This window comes from Pelophylax lessonae (assembly GCF_965119305.1).
Source record: "Pelophylax lessonae genome assembly, chromosome: 1".
NCBI lineage: Eukaryota > Metazoa > Chordata > Amphibia > Anura > Ranidae > Pelophylax > Pelophylax lessonae.
The window spans coordinates 616,034,314-616,057,673 of record NC_138768.1 but is presented as its reverse complement, the minus strand read 5'-3'; the positions used below and the strand labels follow the sequence as shown (position 1 = coordinate 616,057,673).

The 23,360-nt window shown below is 44.0% G+C and overlaps 1 protein-coding gene across 1 annotated transcript in view; it reads right to left on the bottom strand.

Moving 5' to 3' along the window:
- Positions 1–869: 869 nt before the first annotated feature.
- The window catches only part of ALPK1 (alpha kinase 1), a 214,730-nt gene continuing 192,239 nt past the window's right edge, over positions 870–23,360 (bottom strand). Inside the window, exons 14-15 of the mRNA XM_082254294.1 lie at positions 6,147–6,333; positions 870–1,207 (exon numbers count right to left, since the gene is read on the bottom strand). Of these exons, the coding sequence (XP_082110420.1) occupies positions 939–1,207; positions 6,147–6,333 (456 nt within the window). The 3' untranslated portion in view covers positions 870–938. The remainder of the gene's footprint in view (positions 1,208–6,146; positions 6,334–23,360) is intronic.

Genomic DNA, 23,360 nt, shown 5'->3' with positions numbered 1-23,360 from the left:
TTTCTGGTCCTGCAAGCACCTAAGGAGCTTCTGAAACAGAATGTTTTCCATAATTTCGGAGGTTACAGGCATCCTTACTCGCGCCATTGGCAATTCTAAATATAGGCATAGACAAATTCCTCAGGAAATGCCGCACAACGGTAACTCATATTCTTCTGGCAGCATGGAATCTCATAGCTAGAAAATGGAAATCAAATGTGGCATCTAACACCTCGGAAGTTGTTGAAATGGTCCAAACAAATTGCATGTATGAGTGCTTGCTATCCCATAGACGGGGTGGCAGACACTTATTGATCAAAATTGGAATCTTTGGAATACATGGATTATATGTAATTGACGTTTGACATACTGTATAGTATATACAATATGCACTGACTATTGCACATGGACCCCTTAATGCTGACCTTCTTCACCCCCCCCCCCCCTCCCCACCTGTCTTGTTTTATTTTTATTTTGCTTCTCACTCTCTCTCTCCTCCTCCCCTTCCCCCCCAATTCCCCCTTCTTCTCTACTCCTGTACTCAATGCCTGTTACGCATTATTTCACTTTACCACCTGAACTTTGGTACATCCCACTGTGTCGTTGTTTGTTGTTTTATTATCCTACTGTTCAATGTTGCACTCGTTGTTCTGACCTAATGGAAATGTACCTGTCAATTGTAATTTTGAAAAATTCTTAATAAAAACTTTACTGCAAAAAAAAAAATTAAAATCTAAGTCGGAATCCAAAATAATCTTTTATTATTACAAATTGAAGGAAAAGGTTCAGATTTGCTAGTTCTATAAAGATGATAATGCAGGCATATTTTTAACAAATCCTATTTAAATTGCAAAGTTTGCTGCATCATCAAAGTGCAATGCTGGTACACACTCTAGGTCTTTTAAAACTGATATTTACATTCCTTTTGTATTTCTGTATTACTATACTCCTTTAATACTTTACATACTCTGGGTCTTTGTAAACTGATGTTGACGGTCCTTTTGTGTTCTTGTATTGCTTTTCTCCTGTAATGCTTTCATGTTGGGTCTGGTTAATGAAAGTTTGTGACATATTTCATTGCACTCTGTATGCTGAAAACTGAAAAACATGTATATCCCTTTATATCCAAAATTTATACAGGAGACGCCTGGTGTATCCTTAACTGAATGGATCTGAGGGTCAGTGAGGTAGATAATTGCTTCTCCTTCCTTGCTTCCAGTAAACCATCCTGTAAAAGAAAACATAATTTAATACAAATATGCTGAATTATATCTCTAAGAAGAATTATCGCCAGAATTTTAAAACTCTTGTTTAATTCCCCAGGGGACCCATTGTATTTGCTTACAATGTGTGCAGTGATTTTTAGTGAAATATACATTTTTTGTTCTGTCAGTGCTGGCTGTAGCTCCACCCCAGTCTGAACCCCAATTTATAGCATTTACTAAGGGGAAACTATAGACAACACTGATGCCACCCCTCTTCATTCTGCAGCTCTGCCACATAATTGAGAAGCTCTGTGCCTTTTCTGCAATCTTCATTTTTTTTACTGGAAAGAAAGCTACTGAGCACAGGCCCTCCTGCCCGCCAGTCAGTAGCCTACCATTGTTTTTTTACTGCCAACTTGTCTTGTGAATGACTATGTTGTCATTGACAACAACACAAGTCGACAACAACACACATCAGGTACTGTACTACACTGATATCTAGTATAGTATCTAGTACAGTGGTTCTTAACATTTTTGGAGGTACTGAACCCCACCAGTTTCATATGTGCATTCACCAAACCCTTCTTAATTGGAAAAATAAAATATGATTTTATGAGTCTAGTCTTGGGAGGGGCACTGCCAGAAAATAAGGTGTTGTTTACAGAACTGAATTAAACGTATCATACAAAGTAAAATGTACAGAGGTCAGTAGTATGTAGGGCAGTGTACAGAGGTCAGTAGTATGTAGGGCAGTGTAAAGAGGTCAGTAGGATGTAGGGCAGCGTACAGAGGTCAGTAGGATGTAGGGCAGCGTACAGAGGTCAGTAGGCTGTAGGGCAGCGTACAGAGGTCAGTAGGCTGTAGGGCAGTGTGCAGTAGTGAGTAGTTTGTAGGGCAGTGTGCAGTGGTCAGTAGTTTGTAGGGCAGTGTGCAGTGGTCAGTAGTTGGTAGGGTAGTGTACAGTGCTCAATAGTTTGTAGGGTAGTGTACAGTGCTCAGTAGTTTGTAGGGCAGTGTAGTGAGGTCAGTAGCATGTAGGGCAGTGTATATGGGTCAGTAGTTTTTAGGGCAGTGTAGAAAGGTCAGTAGGATGTAGAACAGTGTACAGAGAATAGGGCAGAGGACAGGAGTTGACAGGACAGAGGATAGGACAGTGTACAGGGATCAGTAAAGCCACACACCAGGGGGCTGGGAGGGCACACACCAGGGGAGGGTCAGGAGGGAACACACTGGGGGGGGGGGGGTCAGGAGGGAACACACCGGGGGGTTATGGAGGGCACACACCAGGGGGTTGGAAGGGCATACACTGGGGGGAGGGTCAGGAGGACACACACTGTGGGGGAGGGTAGTGAGGGCACACACCAGTGGAGAGTCAGGAGGCCACACACTGGGTGTCAGGAGGGCACACATCAGTGGTTGGGAGGGAACACACTGGGGGAGCCAGGAGGGCATACACTGCGGGGAGTTGGGAGGGCATACCATGGGGTATCAGGAGGGAACACACTGGGGTGGGGTTGGGAGGGCATACCATGGGGTGTCAGGGGGGCACACACTTGGGGGGTTGGGAGGGCATACCATGGGGTGTCAGGAGGGCACACACTGGGTGGGGGGGTTGGGAGGGCATACCATGGGGTGTCAGGAGGGCACACACTGGGTGGGGGGGGGGTTGGGAGGGCATACCATGGGGTGTCAGGAGGGCACACACTGGGGGGGGGGGGGTTGGGAGGGCATACCATGGGGTGTCAGGAGGGCACACACTGGGGGGGAGATGTTGGGAGGGCATACCATGGGGTGTCAGGAGGGCACACGTCAGGGGGCATTCACAATGCTTTATTGAGCTAAATGAAAAGGACATGCATTTCCATTTGTCAGCTAACAGCAACTGCAGTAACTCAGCAGACTTAGCATAGAGGTGTTTGTAAACGAATCCACCATGTACAGCTAGCTGAGTCTACCTCCAGGAACATTCACTCGGCTCCCTCTGCTCAGCTGCTCACACTTCCCTCTTCCAGGCGGGCGCGATCTCCGTGGTCAGGTACATCCCCATCCCACCCACTCAAGCAGCAAGCAGCCTGCAGGAGATAGGCTGGAAACCTGCTGGGGGAGGTACTGGGGGCGGAGCGTCAAGTGTCTATGTGTAATGGCTGTGAGTTGTCCCGACCGCAGCTCTGATTTCCCGGGATGCGCTCGGCCTCACAATCAGTAATATTTTCTCAGGGGGGGGGGGGTCGATTTCCCCGTTGCCCCCCCCACCGAACCCGCGAGACTGACTCACCGAACCCCTGGGGTTCGATCGAACCCAGGTTAAGAACCACTGATCTAGTATTTATGCTTGTGGGCTTGTGTTTTGTGACCACGCTTATGTCTAAGCTGCTCAGCAACAACACCACAGATTTAACCAGGAGTGCTATGCGCAATGGGCCCTGTGTGGGATTTAACTAGGGATTTAAAATTCTGGCGATACTTCTGCACACATATTTTTTTCAAGGAGGAAAGGGAATGTCCTTTTTGCAATTGCTTGTCCCTTTTCCATTTAATACACTCTGTTGGTGGTGGGATAACAAAACTGAATTTAAGAGACATTATGAAAGATGATTCATTAGGATTTTTGGAGACTAGCTAACAGTCATAGCACGCAGTGTTGCCAACTTACCAGACTGAAATTCACTGACAGAACACTCAAAATTTACTGGTACAGCCATTTTTTTTACTGGCATTTTTCAAAAGTTACAAAATTACAGTTTTAAGTGCAAATTTCAGTGCTTAAGCTACAAACAAGTACAATATGCAATTAGCAATGTGGTTTAAGATAGGCATTAAAGTAAAATAAAAAACATATTTCTTACGTTTTTTTTTTTTTTTTATATATAGTAAGGGCTGGCTATTATAACCCATCAGATTTTGTCACCTATGTCCAACTGGAGAGATTTCCCCTTAATTTCTGTTCCATAGCAATCAAAGGGGGGGGGGTCCCTGGAAGCCACCAGGATCACCCAAATCTATGTCCCCAATTCTAAAGACCTCTTGTTTTCATCCCTCCATCATCTTCTGACTTCATCACCTCCTGTTTCCATCACTTCATCCCTCCATCACCTCCTGTCTCCATCACATCATCACCTCCTGTCTCCATCCCTCTATCACCTCCTGTCTCCCTCACACCATCACCTCCTGTCTCCATCACTCCTTCCCTCCATCACCTCCTGTCCCCATCCCTCCATCTCCATCTGTCTCCATCCTTCTATCACCCCCTGTCTCCATCCCTCAATCACCCCCTGTCTCCATCCCTCAATCACCCCCTGTCTCCATCCCTCCATCTCCCCCTGTCTCCATCCCTCCATCACCTCCAGTCTCCATTCCTCCATCACCCCCTCTTTCCATCCCTCCATCACCCCCTGTCTCCATTCCTCCATCCCCCCATCTCCATCCCTCCATCACCCCATCGCCATTCCTCCATCACCCCCTGTCTCCATTCCTTCATCCCTCCATTAAACTGTCCATCCAACCATCCCTCTGTTGTAAGTCCCTCCAACCACTTCACCCGCCATCATTTTCATCTTTCCATAACTCCATCTCTCCATCATACTCTCCATCCAACAATCCTTGTGCCCTATATTCTTCCCCCTTTTCTACCCCCCATGCACTTTCATCCTTCTATTAATCTGTCTCTCCCTCTATCTTTCCATAACTTTATCCCTCCATCACCCTATCCCTCGCTCCATCACCCCATTTCTCTGTGTCTCTCACCATCCCTCCATGCCTTGCTCCACCCCTTCATCTATCCATCTCTCTGTCACCCAATCTATACCTCCATCCCTTACTCACTCTTTCCATCTCTCTGTCCATCTCCCTCCCCATCACTCCACCACTCTGTCTTTCCACTATAAACAAATAAAAATACCCCAGAGCACTTCCACGCCAAATGTGCTCTATACTTACTCAGATAAATATATGAATAGTAAACACCTTAAGACCACCAAGCACAAATAAATACATAATGATCATACAGTATACTGACACACTATACACTATGCACTTTTCTTCTGAAAATCAGCCTGATATTGCTTCTGCCTCCCCTCTCCTGGCATGCTTGGATTTGTAGTGCCACAGACACATGAGGTGGTAATACAGGAGAGGAGGCTGTGCCTGGACTGGTGAGCAGGCAATGGGTAGGGATTCTAGGGAGGTGTATAAGACATTGGGGGTAGAAATCTGAAAATATCCTCTCTACAGAAGCAGAGCAGTTCTCACACAAAAAAAAAAACAACAAAAAAAAAACGACCCTACAGACAGGAGCCCATCCTCTCCCCCCCTCCTCCTGCCCACTAAGACAAGCCACCGACATTACATTTTGCTCAGTTTAGCCAGCTTACCTTCTGCTAGGCTAAACAAGTCTGTCCTCCACTGCAGACTGTGCACTGCTCCCCCCTCCCATCATCTATTCTGGTTTATGTCAAATAAGGCACGCTGGGGAAGGGGGAGGGTGCAAGTAGCATCAGCACTCCGAAAGATCATTGGAGACTCGTCTCGGTCTCAGCGCATGCGCAGTTCCAAGACAAAAGCGTCACAGGCTGACAGCATATTTTTTTACTAGCAGGCATTTTACCTTAGGGCCATGAAAAAAGTGCCTGGTTTTTACGGGCTGCCCGTAAAAACACGGGCAGTTGGCAAAACAATTGGCAACACTGATAGCACGTCACATAACACGGTTGCTGTTCCATTTTGTTCATAAAACCAGTGAGAGAAAATTGGGGAACCTAAGAACCAACCAACAGCATTATTTAATAAATCACAGAGAAATGCACACATTTCAGTGACCCACAGTAGCTGATGGCAATTCATCTTTCTGTGACTTAAAGTATAAAATATATTTGTAATCTTGTAGTATTGTGGAACAAAATACTTAGATCATTGAATTCAATATATATTTGCCAATATAAGATATTGAGATAATTAACAACTTACCTTGTAAATCCACCACTATATCAGAAAACTCTGAAAATTCATAAACAAAATGTCCAAATGCCAATCCGTACTTTGTAGCATTATACTGCATTCTCACTGTTTTAGTGTTATTGGTCAGTTTTACAAAATCTCCAAGAATGTAAGGTTCCACACTAACACAGCTTGAAATGTTTCTGCCATCCATAATCTGTACGAAGAGAATAGGTGAAAATGAATTTCATGTTAACTGAATATTTAACTAAAGTTTATAACTTGTTTGCTAAACATTTGACAATTTCTGAAAATGCAAAGGACAGGGGGCTCAATTTATGAAGGGAAGGTTTCCTTTCTAAAATTTGTGGTAATATAGCTCATAGCATTTATCAAAAGCTTTTTTGCAATTCACAAAAAAAAAATGCAGTATTTTATTGAAATGTGTGGTATTTATCTCATGAAGCTAGTCGGTATTTTATCTCATGCGATTTCCAGTGGGATGGATACAACGGAGAAGGATTAGAACCCTTGTCTGTTTTTTTTTTGATAATAAAGAGGTAAAATGGTTTAAACCATAGAAACATGCCAACTCACTAATGCCCCATACACATGTGCAGATTATCTGCAGACTTACCAAAACCATATAATATGAGGTCAAACCTAAACACTTTCAATTTGTATGCAATCCGGCAGGCCCTTGCACTACATAGAAAAGGTAAGTCTGCAGACAAAAGTCTGCAGATAATCTGCACGTGTGTATGGGGCATTAGTCAGCGCTGTCTCTGCAGCATATATGTATTATTACAAAAGAAAAAAGGTGACTGGAATACAAGTCAAAGGGTAGCTGCTTTCACAGGACAAATGTGGTGTATTAAAAACAACTAAGTTAAAATAAGTGTAGCACCCTACAGATAGGTGCTAGGTAAATGTATAGTGGGCCTTGTCTGCCTAACAGCAGGGCCGTGATTTCTTTGGTAGGGTGTCATGATTTCCAAGTGTGTCTGCTGAAGGGGGGAGTCTCCCTACTGGCTCTGACAGAGGCTTCTCATAGGGCAGTGGAGGAAACCCAATCAGGGATACATTCAGGCTTGTAACTACCCCAGAAGGCAGATTCTGCCACAAAGGATTCTGGGAGTGGGTATAAGTTTGAGGGAGGGCATGACTCATTGTCTTTGGCGGGAGAGGATGGTTGTCTCTCCTCCTGTCAGAGGAAGCGGATGTCTCGGGTGCTGCCTGAGAATCCAGAGATTGCTGAGTTGAGCTGAGAGGTATCCGGTGTGCCGAGAACCAGCGGAGAGCAAGAGGGGTCCAGTCCCAGGAAAGCCTACACAGGTCATGAGTAATGAGGATTGCCCCTGGGAGTCTGCCTAGAGTCAGTGGGAACCACTCTGGAGAAGGTTCTAGGATCCAAGTGTCAGCTAGCTGTAAAACGGGTACCTAGTCAGAGGACCCTGAAGTGATAGAGGGGGTACCTAGGTTGAGGACCCTGAAGTGGTAAATGGGGCGCCTGCAGTTTGGGCCCTGAAGAGTTAATGCACAGTGTGAGTGCATCAGTTGAGAGTTGCAGCCATACAGGAATACACAGAGTTGCAGCCATACAGGAATACACAGCGAGCTACCTCAAGCCAGGGCAAGGCTGGAGAGAGTAGTCAGTGACTTTGCAGTACAAGCAGTATCAGATGTTCAATGTTCCACAGTCCTGGATCTTCTGGACTTAAGTCGGAGTTCCAGCACAGCTTTCAGAGATACAGTGTGTTCAAAGCATTAGTAAGCATTGGCTAGCGTCGGCTGGCGTCAAGACAGCGCTAATAGGCATTTTTGCTACAAAAGTCCCAGTATTGTACATAGTCGAGCCAAAGGAGTATCCCACTCATTCCCTTCTCCCATCCCCTAAAACTACAATAAAACAACCAAACAAAGATGCCGGAGTTGTCAAGGTCTCAGTTCTCACACCCAGGGGCGCAGCTCACATGGGCTGGAGAGGTAACCGGTAACAATGGCAGACCCACCTCAGGCCACAGGCCTGGAAACATCGCTACATAAGTAAATATGTTTATAAATGTCAAATATTGAATGAAAATAGTATCAAAAATTACACACATATATAAATACCAGGGCTGCATTTATACCAGTTTTTTTTTTAATCGCCGAGTAGGAGTACCGACACTTTTGGTCAAGTACTCGCCGATACCAAGTACCGATCTGAGAAAAAAGTGTAATATATTTGCGCTAGAATTTAAATAATATGTGAAATAAAAAGGTATCAATCATCAAAACAAATGTGTACATATATGTGAATTCAAGCAAATATGAGGATAGCAGCACCTAAATATATTGCACATAACAATAGAAAATACCATGTATAGAAAATAAAATCATTTATCACAACAGTGCTAAAAAAAAATCACTAATGGCATCAATGAAAAAGGGGAAGTTGTTTCACAAAGTGAAATAATTAAACCAAAAGTGAGTCCATGGTTAAATAAATAGATTAAAAAAAGTCCCATGCACAAGATAGTGTGATCAGGTGTAAATTCCAAACAACCATTCAGAGGTGATTCTTCCTGAATAAAATTGTGAACCAATTTAAATACACCATGCTCCACTCCACACAAAAGAGGATTTGCTTCTTACCAGATGGATCGACCTTTGCAGATCTAACACAGCCTTTTGCAGCTTTTTCAATGCAAGCAAAGAGCGCCTCATCTATGGGATGACACTTTATTAGCAAATCCAGGCTCTCAGTATGGATAGATAAACCACATCTCATTAACATCAAGCTGTGCTAGTAATCCACACTCCAGCTCATGTCACACATGAAAAAAGAGGAAACAACTCATTGCGCAGGCATCCATAAAAAACTATCTATTGGTATAGACATGTACTTACAGGAAAGAAGGATATTATAGGCAAATCGGATACACACAACGTCCTGGCATCCTTACAGACAATAAGACATCACTGCTACCATTAACCCGATGTATGTTTCGTTCTACTGAATGTCTTCACTGGGGCAACCAAGTACCGATACCTTTGCTGTGTGATTTGAGCCCATTCATTTTGATTGGTCTCAAATTACACTGATAATTGTAAATAAAACAAATAGAGAGGGTAAATCTCTCCAATGGGTGTACAGACAGCAATAAAAACCTGTTGGAGTACTGCCCTACGGCCCAGTCTGCGAAGGGAGGGGATCATGCTCTGCTTCAGTATGTCACAGTACATGTTGGCATTCATGGTTCCCTTAATGAACTGTAGCTCCCCAGTGCTGGCAGCACTCATGCAGCCCAAGGCCATGACACTCCCACCATCATGCTTGATTGTAGGCAAGACACACTTGTCTTTGTACTCCTCATCTGGTTGCTGCCACACATGCTTGACACCATCTGAACCAAAAAGGTTAATTTGGTCTCATCAGACCACAGGACATGGTTCCAGTAATCCATGTCCTTAGTCTTAGACTGTTTGTGGGCTTACTTCTGGGACGACAGCCATGCAGACCAATTTGATGCAGTGTGCTGCGTATGGTCTGAGCACTGACTGGCTGACCCCCCCACCCCTTCAACCTCTGCAGCAATGCTGGCAGCATTCATACAACACTTTCCCAAAGTCAACCTCTGGATATGAGGCTGAGCACGTGCACTCAACATCTTTGGTCTACCATGGCGAGGCATGTTCTGAGTGGAACCTGTCCTGTTAAACTGCTGTATGGTCTTGGCCACCATGCTACAGCTAAGTTTCAGGGTCTTGGCAATCTTCTTATAGCCTAGGCCATCTTTATTTAATTATTTTTTCAGATCCTCAGAAATCCTCAGATCTTCAGATATTCTCAGAGAGTTCTGTGCCATGAGGTGCCATGAGGTGCCATGTTGAACTTCCAGTGACCAGTAAGAGTGAGTGCGATAACCCCAAATTTAACACACCTGCTCCCCATTCACACCTGAGACCTTGGGAGGGAAAATGGCTAATTGGGCTCAATTTGGACATTTTCACTTAGGGGTGCACTGACTTTTGTTGCCAGCGGTTTAGACATTAATGGCTGTGTGTTGAGTTATTTTGAGGGGACAGCACATTTACACTGTTATACAAACTGTACACTCACTACTTTACATTGTAGCAAAATGTAATTTTTTCAGTGTGGGTCACATGAATAGATATAATAAAATATTTACAAAAATGTGAGGGGTGTACTCACTTTTCTGAGATACTGTATATGCCGATCAATTTATCGCTGCAAACTCAAATTTGACCCTTGTCAGAGAATTTGCATGGAAACTGTAACGGATCAACCAGCACCCCGACCGGGTATCTCCATTAACGGATGCTCCTAGTGCTTCCCGAGGGCTCCAAGCACTCCACCAGAAACCGTAAACCACTTCAGACCCCACAAGCCCTCGTAGCTTGGTTAGGATCTCGCCATCTCCTACCCACCCTGGACCTACGACAAGGCTCCAGGTTCCCGTGGGTGAACCTCTCTTTCCCCAGAGAGTGCAGCAGAACAAGCTCTTACACAAACCCTTACAAGAGCTTAGTGACTATCCAAGGGAGTATGGAAGACCATAGCAATCCCTTGTAGCATATTCCCCCAATAAGAGACAGGACTCTAGATTGAGGGGGGACTAGAACTCTTTATTGAACAAGAAACATACTTTTATACAGTTTTCCCCCACAAGGTTACCGCCCAGGGGGACCTTGTGGAGAACTGGACGGGACATTCACAATCCAATAGAAACAGGGTTTTATACTCAGTCATTCCCATATAGTGTACACAATCCCTCCCCTAACCTAAACTAATTATCTAGCCATCTGGACTAAACAATGTGAGGTCATTAACATTAGACAATGGGATGGCACAATCCACATTCCCTCCCAATACACAAACAATAGGACAAGGCTGCCAGTGAGTCCCAGTCTGTGTGTCTCCCTCACATTGAAGCTGGAATACACATAATCCCAATCCACAAACAATAGGGAAAACCTGTCTGACATTGAGGGATACGTAATACACACATTATTTAGGAATTACATATTTCATGGCAATGGGAATAAATCTTCATATTTCTATATGGAGATATTGCTGACAAATATGACTGTCCCATCTAAAGCAATTCAAACCATTAATTATCTGTTTTTCACTTCCAGTGACGGTGAATACCGTCACAGAAATGTATCACCGTTTCCGAATTTAAAACCTTTCTGGGCCTATCCCTCCTTATGGGCATTACTAAAAAGAGTTAGTTGCAGTCTAATGGCGCGTTTCCACTGAGCTTTCTGGTACGGTTCGGTTCGGTACGGTACGCTATTTATGCCGTTTCCATTATAAATGGTACCCTAATTCCGAACCGTACCGTACCACTTTTTGGTACCCTTTCGTTGGGGTACCAAGCACATTAGACCTGTACCAACTGGGTGGAGCTACACTCTGCAGAACTTTGATTGGTTGACAGAGAATCGTCTATCACAGCTTTCCTGCTGTGACCAGCTACACCACGCCTATCATGAAAAGGGTACTATTGGCAGTGGAAACGCAATGTGTACCGTACCGAACCGTACCGTACTGAACCGAACCGTACCGTACCACTCAGTGGAAACGAGGCAATATTGGTCCACTGAACCAAGTCATCATATGCCCCTGTTCTCTGCTGCCAAGGCCAGGACAAGATACGAGCAAATCTTGCGGTTCATGCATTTCAATGACAATGAACTCTGTCGTCCTTAGGGTCACCCTGTATATGACCTGCTCCACAAAATTAAGCCCCTCATAAATCACTTCAACCAAAAATTTGCAGCCTTGTATATGCCCCAACAAGCTGTCTGCGTTGAGGAGTCCCTGATTACATTTTCTGTTTCTGTTACATTTTTTGTTTTGAAACAGTTTCTTCCCAGCAAGCATGCCAGATATGCGGTCAAGATGTATAAGCTCTGTGATAGGGCAACAGGCTATACATGTAGTTTCCAGATTTACGAGGGAAAAGATAGCAGTGTGGAGCCCCCCGACTGCCCAGACTACATAGGGAGCAGCTGCAAGATTTTTTGGGACTTGATGTCACCTATATCCGGAAAGGGGTACCATTTATACGTGGACAATTATTACACAAGTGTAGCACTGCCCCCTTGAGAACTGCTGGATTATTACCCTTGGGATCCCCTGGGTTACTGTTAGCAACTGCAGCATGCAAAATTTAACTCTTCTCTTCCTGGCTCAGTCAATAAACAGGGATTTTAGTTGTTTTTGTGTTTTTATTTTAAATAGGGATAGGAGAAGGGAAGAGTGGGATACTCCAAAATTGAACTATTCACAAGAGATGAGGACTACTGTCTGTAGATGCAGCCAGGTAGATGCAGCTAGTGGCAGGGTGTTGCAAATTTACCTTGCCACTAGATGCATTTTAGGATTAAGTGTCTGAGTAGATGACTTGATTGAGTAACTATCTTCAGGGTACTCTTCTAGCACCCCCTGTCACTCCACCAACTGACACCTGTCCTCTGATTATACTACTCTGGGGTGGCCCCCACTCAGGTCAGGCCCTTAGACACGATCCCCTGTACTCATGGTACTGTTTTTCCATAGTCTCCAGTGTCTCAACCCCTCCAGTCAGTTCTCCTGGACCTCTGGATTCAGCTCCTTCCTTCTGGTCCCCAGACTGCCTGTGAATGCGTGCCACCTGCTACAGAGGAGAAGGCAGCCACCACCCTCCCTCTGGGACTCTGCTCACCAGCCAAAGACCCCGCAGCACATGTGCTCCTAGCTTTTATACCACACCCCAGAATGCACCAAGACAACCAGTCTGTTCCAATCACTGAGGCTGTATCAAAACCTGTGCACCCATTGGCTTGGTTTCCTCCACTGTTTAATATGCCTCCCTAATGGACCAGTGTGAAACACTCCCTAGACCAGATGTATTACACACTGAGCACCATGAGCAGACCTAACTCAGAGATCCTGCTCTCTGTTAAGCAGAAAGCAATATAGAATTTGCCTGCTGCTCCTCTGGTAGGCAGACAAAGCCAAAAACGATACACTCTCTCTAGCACCTACCAAGGAGGGTGCTACACTCACCCCCTGCCAAACGAGCCATGTCTTCACTGGCTCAGGGCAGCCACCCCTACAAAAATTCTTTCTAAAAAATTTCCAATGGAGGATCCCACTAACCTAGAAAGGGGGAAAAGGGAAATAACAAATGTAAACAGTCAAATTACGTGAAAAATATATATATCTCTGCTGTACAAATATTCACAAGGTTTTCTACACAAAATAGGTGCATTTAAATCAATGCAACCCCCCGCCAAATACAAATCTGCCTGGACAGGTAAGAGTAACATCCTGTCTGACTAACTAAATACAATATTTACATTGTACAAATGGTGAAGGTCCTGGAAATCCAGAGCAAGACTGCAAAGGAAATGTGAATTAGGCATATATCAAGCATAACTATTTGAGCCAGTAAGACTGTCCTCTCCTCGGAGGCCACCTTCTCACCTCATACTTTCCAACTATACATTTGCATAGAAGTCACTTCCAACCCACTTGACTCGGCGTTCAACTGTTATTCCTGGGTCAGGTAACAATGGAATCCTACCAAGCTATCTATCTATCTAGACTTTACGCACCATTCTTGGTGACTGGATGATAGGCACAGTCCCTCTTCCAACACTTGGGCACTAACTCTCCTCCTATGGCAATCAAACTCACAAGCTCAGAGTGAAGACATGCGGAGTCCACCCGACTGATGCTCACAGTGTCCTTTCCTCCTGTAGCACTGAGGCAACATGTCTTCTTGTGACAAGCTATTTTGCTGGAGCCTGAGCAAGCTTGTCCAACCTGTGAGTATTACAGGTCTCTTCAAGGGGTCCCTAACATCTTGGCATCCCCTTCTCTGAAGAGACTGCAAGCCACTACCTGTTCTCCTGAGGTAGTAACTTACATAAAGTTCCTCCAACTGGCCCACTGGCCCAACAGGATCTTTGCAAAGTGTCCTTTAAGCAAATTATCTTTGTGAAAGGATTCTCTTCTTCTGTACTTTCTCCCATGGCCCAATGGCCCAAGTTTCTTTGTAGAGTGTCCCCCTTAACTTTGAGGTAGAGAAGGATCCTGGCCCAATGGCCCAAAGGATCTCCAAAGAAGGTTCAGTAAGAACAACATCCTGTAGCAGCTGAAGAATAGAACTGCGCAACTACTCTTTTAAAGTTAAAGGGTCGGCCCTCTCTTAGTGATACTACCCAGTGGTAGCAGTTCTGTTGATTTCCCGATCCCTATTGCAAGGATAGAATGGAAAAGGGTATTGGGAATAGGGCTTTGACCATAACAGCAACAACTTGAACCTTGCATTTTAGCTTTAACTGTAACCTCAGGCTTTCTAGCCCTTCTTCTTTAAGGAAATTCTTAGGCTAACCAGCCTTAACACGGTAACTCTGCAAAGGTGAAGTCCTGCATCCTCAGCAGTAATAGTCTGGGTGAGGGATCAGGACAGTTTTCCCCTCAGTGTCCTTTACACGGACAGACCAAGACCATTTGGGCGACGGACCTCCATGCAGTCTATTTAAACAGCCCGTCCCAAGTTCCAATTTGTTTTTACAGAACAAAAGGTGTCCCATAGATCAGGCTTCTCCTTGTTCCGATATGGTCTAGGAATGTACAGGAATTCCCAGATCGCATTGTTGCACCATTCTTTCCTCTTGGCCTTAATCTCCAGCATTATCCCCTGAGGAGCATAGGGGTAATCGTACCCATACTCCAGGGCCACCTTCCTCTGAATGAAGCATTAACATTTTGAGAACCTGGAGAGGGTATGCCTGTTTCCTCTCCAAGGTGGAGAATATAGGGTCTCTTCTCTCCTGATGAGGTTAGCATAGGCCTCGTTTTAATCCCAAGCCCAGGTATAGGTACGTGGTTGGGATAGGTCTGGGACCCTTGTAGTATAGGCCTCACAGAACCCCAAATTTCTGGCACACATCATGCGTACTACCGAATCCCTTGTCTCCTCATCAGGCAAGCTAGGACTGGCTGAACTGCTCCTCTCATTTATTCCCCAGTCCCACTCGGTCTCCTCCTCCGACTTCCAAACATCTATCCCTTCCTCCAAGGATCCATACTGATGTTGAAAGCTGGGGGACCCTACATCAATGGCCCCGGCCTCCTCTTCACTCGTCACGCTGGAGACCCTCTTCCCGGGAGCCCATTGATACCCCTCTGCCTTGATTGGAACTTGTTCTGCCTGTGCAGCTTTAGCTGACCCTTTTCCCAGCTGCGACTCGGCCTGAAACACCTGGGGGCACTTCACCTCCGAGGTGTGAGTCTCCCTGGTCCGGCATACGGCAGTGTAAGTCTGCACTCCTGGCCCCAGCTCCAGTAGCGCTCACAGCACTGCCCTTCCTCTGCCTACAGGGATCCTCATGGGCATCAGCACTTCCCGAGTGACTCCCGTCTCCCACATCACACACAGCTTTCTGGGCTGACTGTCACTCTGCACAGCCTGCACAATTAGGTCACCACAGTGTCGGCATGGACTCCAGGCCTGCAGCCACATAGACACATTCAAGCACCGACCACATACCAGTCCAAGGTGCTCATTGTTCTTCCTGCTGCACAGTGTCAGTCCACCCCTGGGCACCAACTGCACTCTGGTGTTCCACAGGTGCAACTCTGGTGACTCTTCCAATCATTCAGGTACTCCGCCAACATGTGGGATAGCCCCTGCGCTCTGGCTCACTCTGGCACCCGCCATCTTGCTCCTCCACACGTGTCTCCTTCTCAGCCACACCCGAATGTGGAAGTGATGTCTTGATTCCCTTCCACGGTTTGGATTGGCAGCTTGTGGGCTGCAACTCCATCCACAACTCCAGATTAGAGCTGGCTCCTCCTGTTAGGTGTTTCCCGTATGGTACAGTAACCTCCTCACTGCCGCTCCAACTCTGTTCAGCCAGCATGAAGATCACTGCATGGCAGATCATGTTCCCCAATCCACACACATCATTACTTTCTGTACCAGGGCTTCAGTTTCACTTCCATCTTGCCAAGCCAACTGATCTCCCCTGCTGCTTTGGAAAATTGTTCTGCTGTCAAACACTGCACGGCCAACATTTTTCTTTACAGCACATGTACAGACATAACTTCCCATATGGTTTTTAAAAACTGTCCCACTGTCATGAATTGCACGGTCATCACTTTTCTTTGCAGTATGTGCACAGATATCACTCTCCACACTATTCAGGAAAACTGTCCCGCTGTCATGAATTGCACGGTCAACATTTTTCTTTATAGTGAATGTAGAAACATGACCCCCGACCCACCAATTCCTGTGTCCTGGGTAACCACTTTCTTTCTCCACACTTGCACCGATTACTGTAAAGTAGAGACAGTCTTTTTGTACAATATGGTGCATCTCCTCTTCACCAACTCTCCTGCACTTTTCTTGTAAGAACAGATTGTTTCCTTGACAAAAGTCAATCTGTTGCCGTTGGCAACCATCATTGTGAACTTGACCTTCCATCCCACTCTCCCTAGTCCCTGTAGAGCCAACATCACTCTCTTTGCCGACACTCAAGCACAAAAAAAAGCGTTATTTTGCAAGATTTTACGGTCGTTGCTATTAGCAATTGTTGCGGTAACCCAGGGGTGAATCCCGGATGACGCCCCCAAATGTAGCACTGCCCCCTTGAGGAGTGATGTGAATAGAGGAATCTGTCATGTTCTTTTTTTTTCGTGCAGCCCAGGGGCTGAACGAAAAAAAGTAGAACATTGCATGTATGCCCATCATTAGGCATAAAATGCCAGGACAGTTCAAACACCCCCCAAATGAATCCTTTTTGAAAAGTAGACACCCCAAGCTATTTGCTGAGAGCCATGTTGAGTCCATGGAATAATTCATAATTAGCCTCAAATGTATTTACAGTATTTATTTTTTACACAAAGTTGTCACTAAATTATATATTTCTCACACATGCCATTGATATATGTGGAATTACACCCCAAAATACATTCTTCTGCTTCTCCTGAGTACATGGATACCATATGTGTGAGACGTTTTGGGAGCCTAGTTATGTACGGGACCCCGAAAACCAATCACTGCCTTCAGACTTTGTAAGGGCGTAAATTGTTGATTTCACTCCTCACTACCTATCACAGTTTTGGAGGCCATTAAATGCTAAGGTAGCACAAAACCCCTCAAATGACCCCTTTTCGGAAAGTAGACACCCCATGTTATTTGCCGAGAGGTGAGTATTTTGCAGCTCTTGTCATTTTTCAAACACTTGTGACAAAAAATGTACTATTCAATGTGCTCAACTCATCTCTAAGCAAGATTCTTGGAGTAAACAGAGATTCCTGCGAGCAACCTCCCTATAGCAGATATTTAGTGCAGCAGACACCTCACTTCTCATAAAAAGTGTGAAGGGTAATCAAGTGCAATAATGGTGTTGCGCAATCAATATCTGTAAGATCGAAGTGATAGCAAACAAAATTAATAAATATATAACTAGTGAATGTAAAATGTAATCATATGAATAGTACTCAAAAAAGTGCATATAATGCTATGATAATATAAAACACAATATTTTCTCAATAAAATCAGGGTAAATAACCATAAAAGTGCAATGTGCAGAACAAATATCCAAAAGGACTACAGTGTGCCAATCCCAGTGATAAATAATCAATATATAGATGCGTATCAAATCTAAAATTTACAAATGAACGGTGAAAATGCAGAGTAGCAATAAAAAAGTATAAATAATAGTCTTTGTGCAATAGTGCAAATAGCAAAAAAAAAAAGGTCCTTAATGAAGTGCTCAGGCCACCTAAGGGTGGTAAGTGCTTTCCCAGGAGAGTGAGTGACCAGAGTGTCACAGATCACACAACAACTGTGCACCCCCTTGTGAGTGGGTGCTCACCTTAGTCAGTCAAACACAATATCAGTGTGATATGTGAAAAGAAAAAACCCTCCAATAGTGCTTATAACTTTTAAAAAGGTTTTATTAAATAAGGAAATGATCAATTACACTCACAAGCTTAGGTGCATCCATGCACCTAATAGAATGCCATATAATGATAACCGATCATCAAGCCGATACCGTGGTGGTGTAGTGGAAGACGCCGCGGCTGTATGTTTCCTCCTATGCTTACATGCATGATATTGTGATGGACATCACTGTGTGGGCTCAGGAATACTTGCAAAAAATCACTGTCTGTGCCATCCAATAATGCAAGTTAAAGCTCTACTATGCAAAGAAGAAGCCATATCTGAACATGATCCAGAAAATGCCACCTTCTTCTCTGGGCCAAAGCTTATTTATAGAGGTATATTCTGTGGTTCAGACAAATCCTCCAGACTAAAGAGGGACATGCCGGCTTATCAGAGCCCACATCTCTGATGGTATGGGGGTGCATTCATGTATATGGAATGGACAGCTTGCACATCTGGAAAGATACCAGCAATGCAAAAAAATATATCCAGGTTTTAGAGCAGCATATGCTCCCAACCAGACTTTTTCAGGAAAGACCTTGCATATTTCAGGAGGACATGCTAAATCACATACTGCATCTAGGGCAACAGCATGACTTCATAATAGACGAGTCCAGGTGCTGCACTCACTTGCCTGCAGTCCAGACCTTTTTACCAACTGAAAATATTTAGCCCAACTTAATACGAAAAATATGACAAAGAAGACTTAGGACTGTGGAGCAGTTAGAATCCAATATTAGGCAAAAATGGGACAACATTCCTCGTCCAAAACTAAAGCAACTGGTCTCCTCAGTTCCCAGACATTTACAGAGTGTTGTTAAAAGAAGAGGGGATGCTACACCAAGGTAAACATAGCCCTGCCCCAACTTTTGAGACATATTGCTGCCATCGATTTCAAAATGACCTTATTATTACTTAAAATGGTACGTTTTCCCAGTTTAAACATTTGATATGTTCTCTATTTTCTATTTGTGAAAGAAACAACTATAGGTGTCCCTGGGGAATTTGAGTGGAAGGGCTGGAGATGGTAAGTGTAGTAATGAAAGGTATAGAAAAGAATATATAAAATTTCAACATTTATTGATTTATATTAAAATTCAACAAAATACAAAAAATAACATATTTAGACTTTAAAATAACATTCCATATACATATCCTGATAGGGATAATACATTAGGGGTTCATGAAGCAGGGGAGTGTATCCTCCAACATGTTTCGGAATTTTTGTTCATCTAATTCCTTCTTCAGGGAAGTTTATATACACATAACCGTGCATTCACCACCTGTGTATCTACGGATGTATAGAATGTAAGCAATATTATTTAGAACAAATACATGAGCATAGAGGCAAACAATATATCTTATCATCAATGAGGGATCCCCAAGTCCCATAAGGGTAGGGAATACCCATAATAGGTATGTGTCTGTATACACAAGTATATCCTTAAGAGTAAACAGTAACTATGAAGATATCAACTTACCCCTAGAGGGGGGTAAGCATACTATAATAACGTCATCCCAAAAACAACTTGGGATTTCGTGAGAACCACTCACCCACGTATCCCCACCTTCTATGCCCTCCCAAAAGTCCATAAAAGCATATCAGACCCTACAGGAAGACCCATTATATCAGGAAATGGGGCAATTACCGAAAATCTCAGCAAGCTCATTGACCAACATCTTAGGCCCATGGTAGCTGACCTCCCATCATACATCCAAGATATAATCCATATGCTACGCATTCTAGAAAATATTCACATACCACCAAATGCTAGTTTAGTTACTATAGATGTGGAATCACTCTATAGCTCAATACCCCATACCCTGGGACTGGCAGTTATCCGGAAGGCCATGATGAGAACCAATGAGATTGATGAAATATTTCAAAATTTCATTCTATCTGCCTTGGACTTTATCCTAAGACATAATGTCTTTTGTTTTGCTGGCTCCCACTACCTCCAGGTACAGGGCGTTGCCATGGGCACTTGCTGTGCTCCGGCATACGCCAACCTGTACCTGGGGGAGTGGGAGCGAAATCTCTTCCTATCTGAAGAATTCACGATGTATGCAGACCACATACCTATGTGGTACCGCTACATCGATGACATTCTTATGATATGGGATGGACCTCCTTCCCTTCTTTTGGAGTGTATAGATTACATCAATTGTAATGATTTAAATCTAAAATTCACGGTTGAGCATAGCACCTCCTCAGTGACTTTCCTTGATCTCAGGATAGTCAGGGGGGATAATGACATGCTACACTGTGAGCTCTTTAGAAAATCAACCTCAGGCAATACTATCTTGCATGCCTCGAGCTCGCACCCTAAGCCGTTAGTAGACTCCATCCCATATTCTCAATACTTGAGGGCTAGACGAATATGTACCACGGAGGAGGCGTTTGATGTAGAGGCTAAAATCATACAGAAAAGGCTATCAGCAAGGGGATATACCCCAAAATGTTTGAAACGAGCTTTTAAAAAGGCAAAAACTCAATCCCGTCGGGATCTTCTTTCATACAAAAACAAAAAAGAAGCTGAAGACTCAAGTGATACTACTACGAGAGTTATAACAAAATAGTCCCGAGGACACCATAAGGTTAGAAAGATCTTAAAAAAGTACTGGCATGTGTTAATGTCTGATTCGTCAATCAGTCCCTTTATCTCAGAAACACCGCAGATAACATTTAAACGAGCTCCTTCCTTGTCGGATGCCCTTGTTAGTAGTGAATACAAGGGCCGGTCAAGGAAGGACCCTTGTACACATTTGGGCACATTCCCCTGTGGGTCATGTGCCCAATGCCGATATATTAACACCAAGAAAAATGTTATACTGCCTAATGGTAAAAACTTTCGTCCAAAACATTATGTGAACTGCCAGACTATGGCAGTCGTATATCTACTGTCTTGTGATTGCGGCTGCGATTATATTGGCAAAACTATCCAAAAATTCGGCAAACGTATTGGCCAACACATAGCAAGTATTAAAAAGAAAGATCCAGAAGTACCGCTAGGTAGACACTCAGCTTTGGTACATGGTGCCAATGTTCCACATATAAAATTCTTGGCTTTGGATCGAATCCACCCCAGCTCCCGCGGAGGAGATCTTAACAAGTTTCTCCTCCAGCGCGAGCTTCGTTGGATTTCGGACCTAAATGCCACTTCTCCACCGGGATTGAATGAAGCCTTCAATTTTAAGCCGTTTCTCCCTGGCTTTAGTTCAGGGGGTTTTGAATGGGATCTCTAGCCCCTTTTATGGATGGAAAGGGGAGAGAGGGGGGAGGGGGTGTGTAGGAAAATGTTTAATGGAATCTTTAGCTCTTGTAATGGTTGGGAATAGAGATGTGTGGGAAAATATACTAATTCTCTGGAGTAACACCCAGATTCTGTCAAATAAAATAAAATACTAGATATTTGAATCCCAATACACATTCTCTTCTCTCGTATCCATCTCTGCTTCCCTATTTCCATTTCTTGTTTTTTGTTTTGTCATCAAATATATAAAAATATATATTTTTCATGAAATGTCTCTGCTTATGTATTTGTATGATCATACATGCTAAAATGGTCGCATTATATGCCTAAGATGTTCTCAGTTACAATTGGAAATCAAAGAAATCGATAATTATGTAATATTATGCAATATTGTTACTTTATGTATTAAATCTAATATTATTTATATCACTGCAGAGGGGCCTCTGTCTGCTCATCAATCATTAGGGATCCCTATCTCACGTATAGGTATGATTAAACAATCTGTACCTCTCATGCAGCTCACTGTGCAGCCCTATGCATTTACATTATTCATATTGTTTATGTATCTTTATCTCCTTTTTCTTTTTATGCTCCACGGCATACCAGCTATGCTGAAATGTCACTTGATACAGCCTTCCCTCCTCGCTTTGGCCTGTTCCCATTGGTGTTCCACGGCACGCCCAGGCCCCTGCAATGCATGCTGGGGCCTGTAGTTCGCGCAGCGATCCAGGGGAGGTGTCGGTATCATGGCGCCTCCGGACGCCATGTATCCTTCACTGACACCCCGTCTGCGAGATCCATCGATCATCTCGCGAGAGCTGCGCATCAACGTGCCGGCGGTCATGTTACGCCGGATGCCGCCGCATCACAGGTACGCGGCGGCCCTCGGCGCCGCTTAGACCGGGGGAGCGCAGCCCTGGATGTCACCCACGCCCTTCCTCTTCCTCTCGATCTCCCTTCCTGCTTGAAATGGTAGGATAGAGAGGGATAATGTACCATCAGTGGAGACACCTAATAAAAGGAAAACTTGAAATCCAACATATGGGGACAACTAGCTCAGAACCACCCACCTGCTCTTTACCCGCCCCTCATCATCCAACCAGGTGTATACACTCCTCCTAATTCAGGTAAGAACTCTCAGGTGGAGCATATAAATGCTTCAAGCTTAGTGGGACTCAGTACCTTTGGGTCACCACAGAGAGATCGGTTATCTGCATTTCACATAGGATTTCTGACAAGGTATGTGGATTTTAAATTCCCCTTTCCTAATCACACTTTTATATATGGGAAATCAGTCATTATGGCTAAATATTTTCTTCCCCCACTTGTGCATTTTGATAGGTGTGGACTCATCCGCCCTATGTGCTCCTCGTGAACACAATGTGCATATGGCCATTGGGGATTTGAGTGAACCGCCGGTACTAACATTAATACCCTGACAACGTGTGGAGGGACTTGTATTCTCTCAAGTCCATATACTTGTTGCACATTCAAACTACAGAGCTGCACAGTCAGACTGCATGAATATAAGGTATCCTTTGCCATACAAACAGCCACCTTTGCAGTATACCTTCTGTGAGGAGACAACTAAAAGGACGCTTTTTTCTCCATACTCCCTCTAGGGGTAAGTTGATATCTTCATAGTTACTGTTTACTCTTAAGGATATACTTGTGTATACAGACACATACCTATTATGGGTATTCCCTACCCTTATGGGACTTGGGGATCCCTCATTGATGATAAGATATATTGTTTGCCTCTATGCTCATGTATTTGTTCTAAATAATATTGCTTACATTCTATACATCCGTAGATACACAGGTGGTGAATGCACGGTTATGTGTATATAAACTTCCCTGAAGAAGGAATTAGATGAACAAAAATTCCGAAACATGTTGGAGGATACACTCCCCTGCTTCATGAACCCCTAATGTATTATCCCTATCAGGATATGTATATGGAATGTTATTTTAAAGTCTAAATATGTTATTTTTTGTATTTTGTTGAATTTTAATATAAATCAATAAAT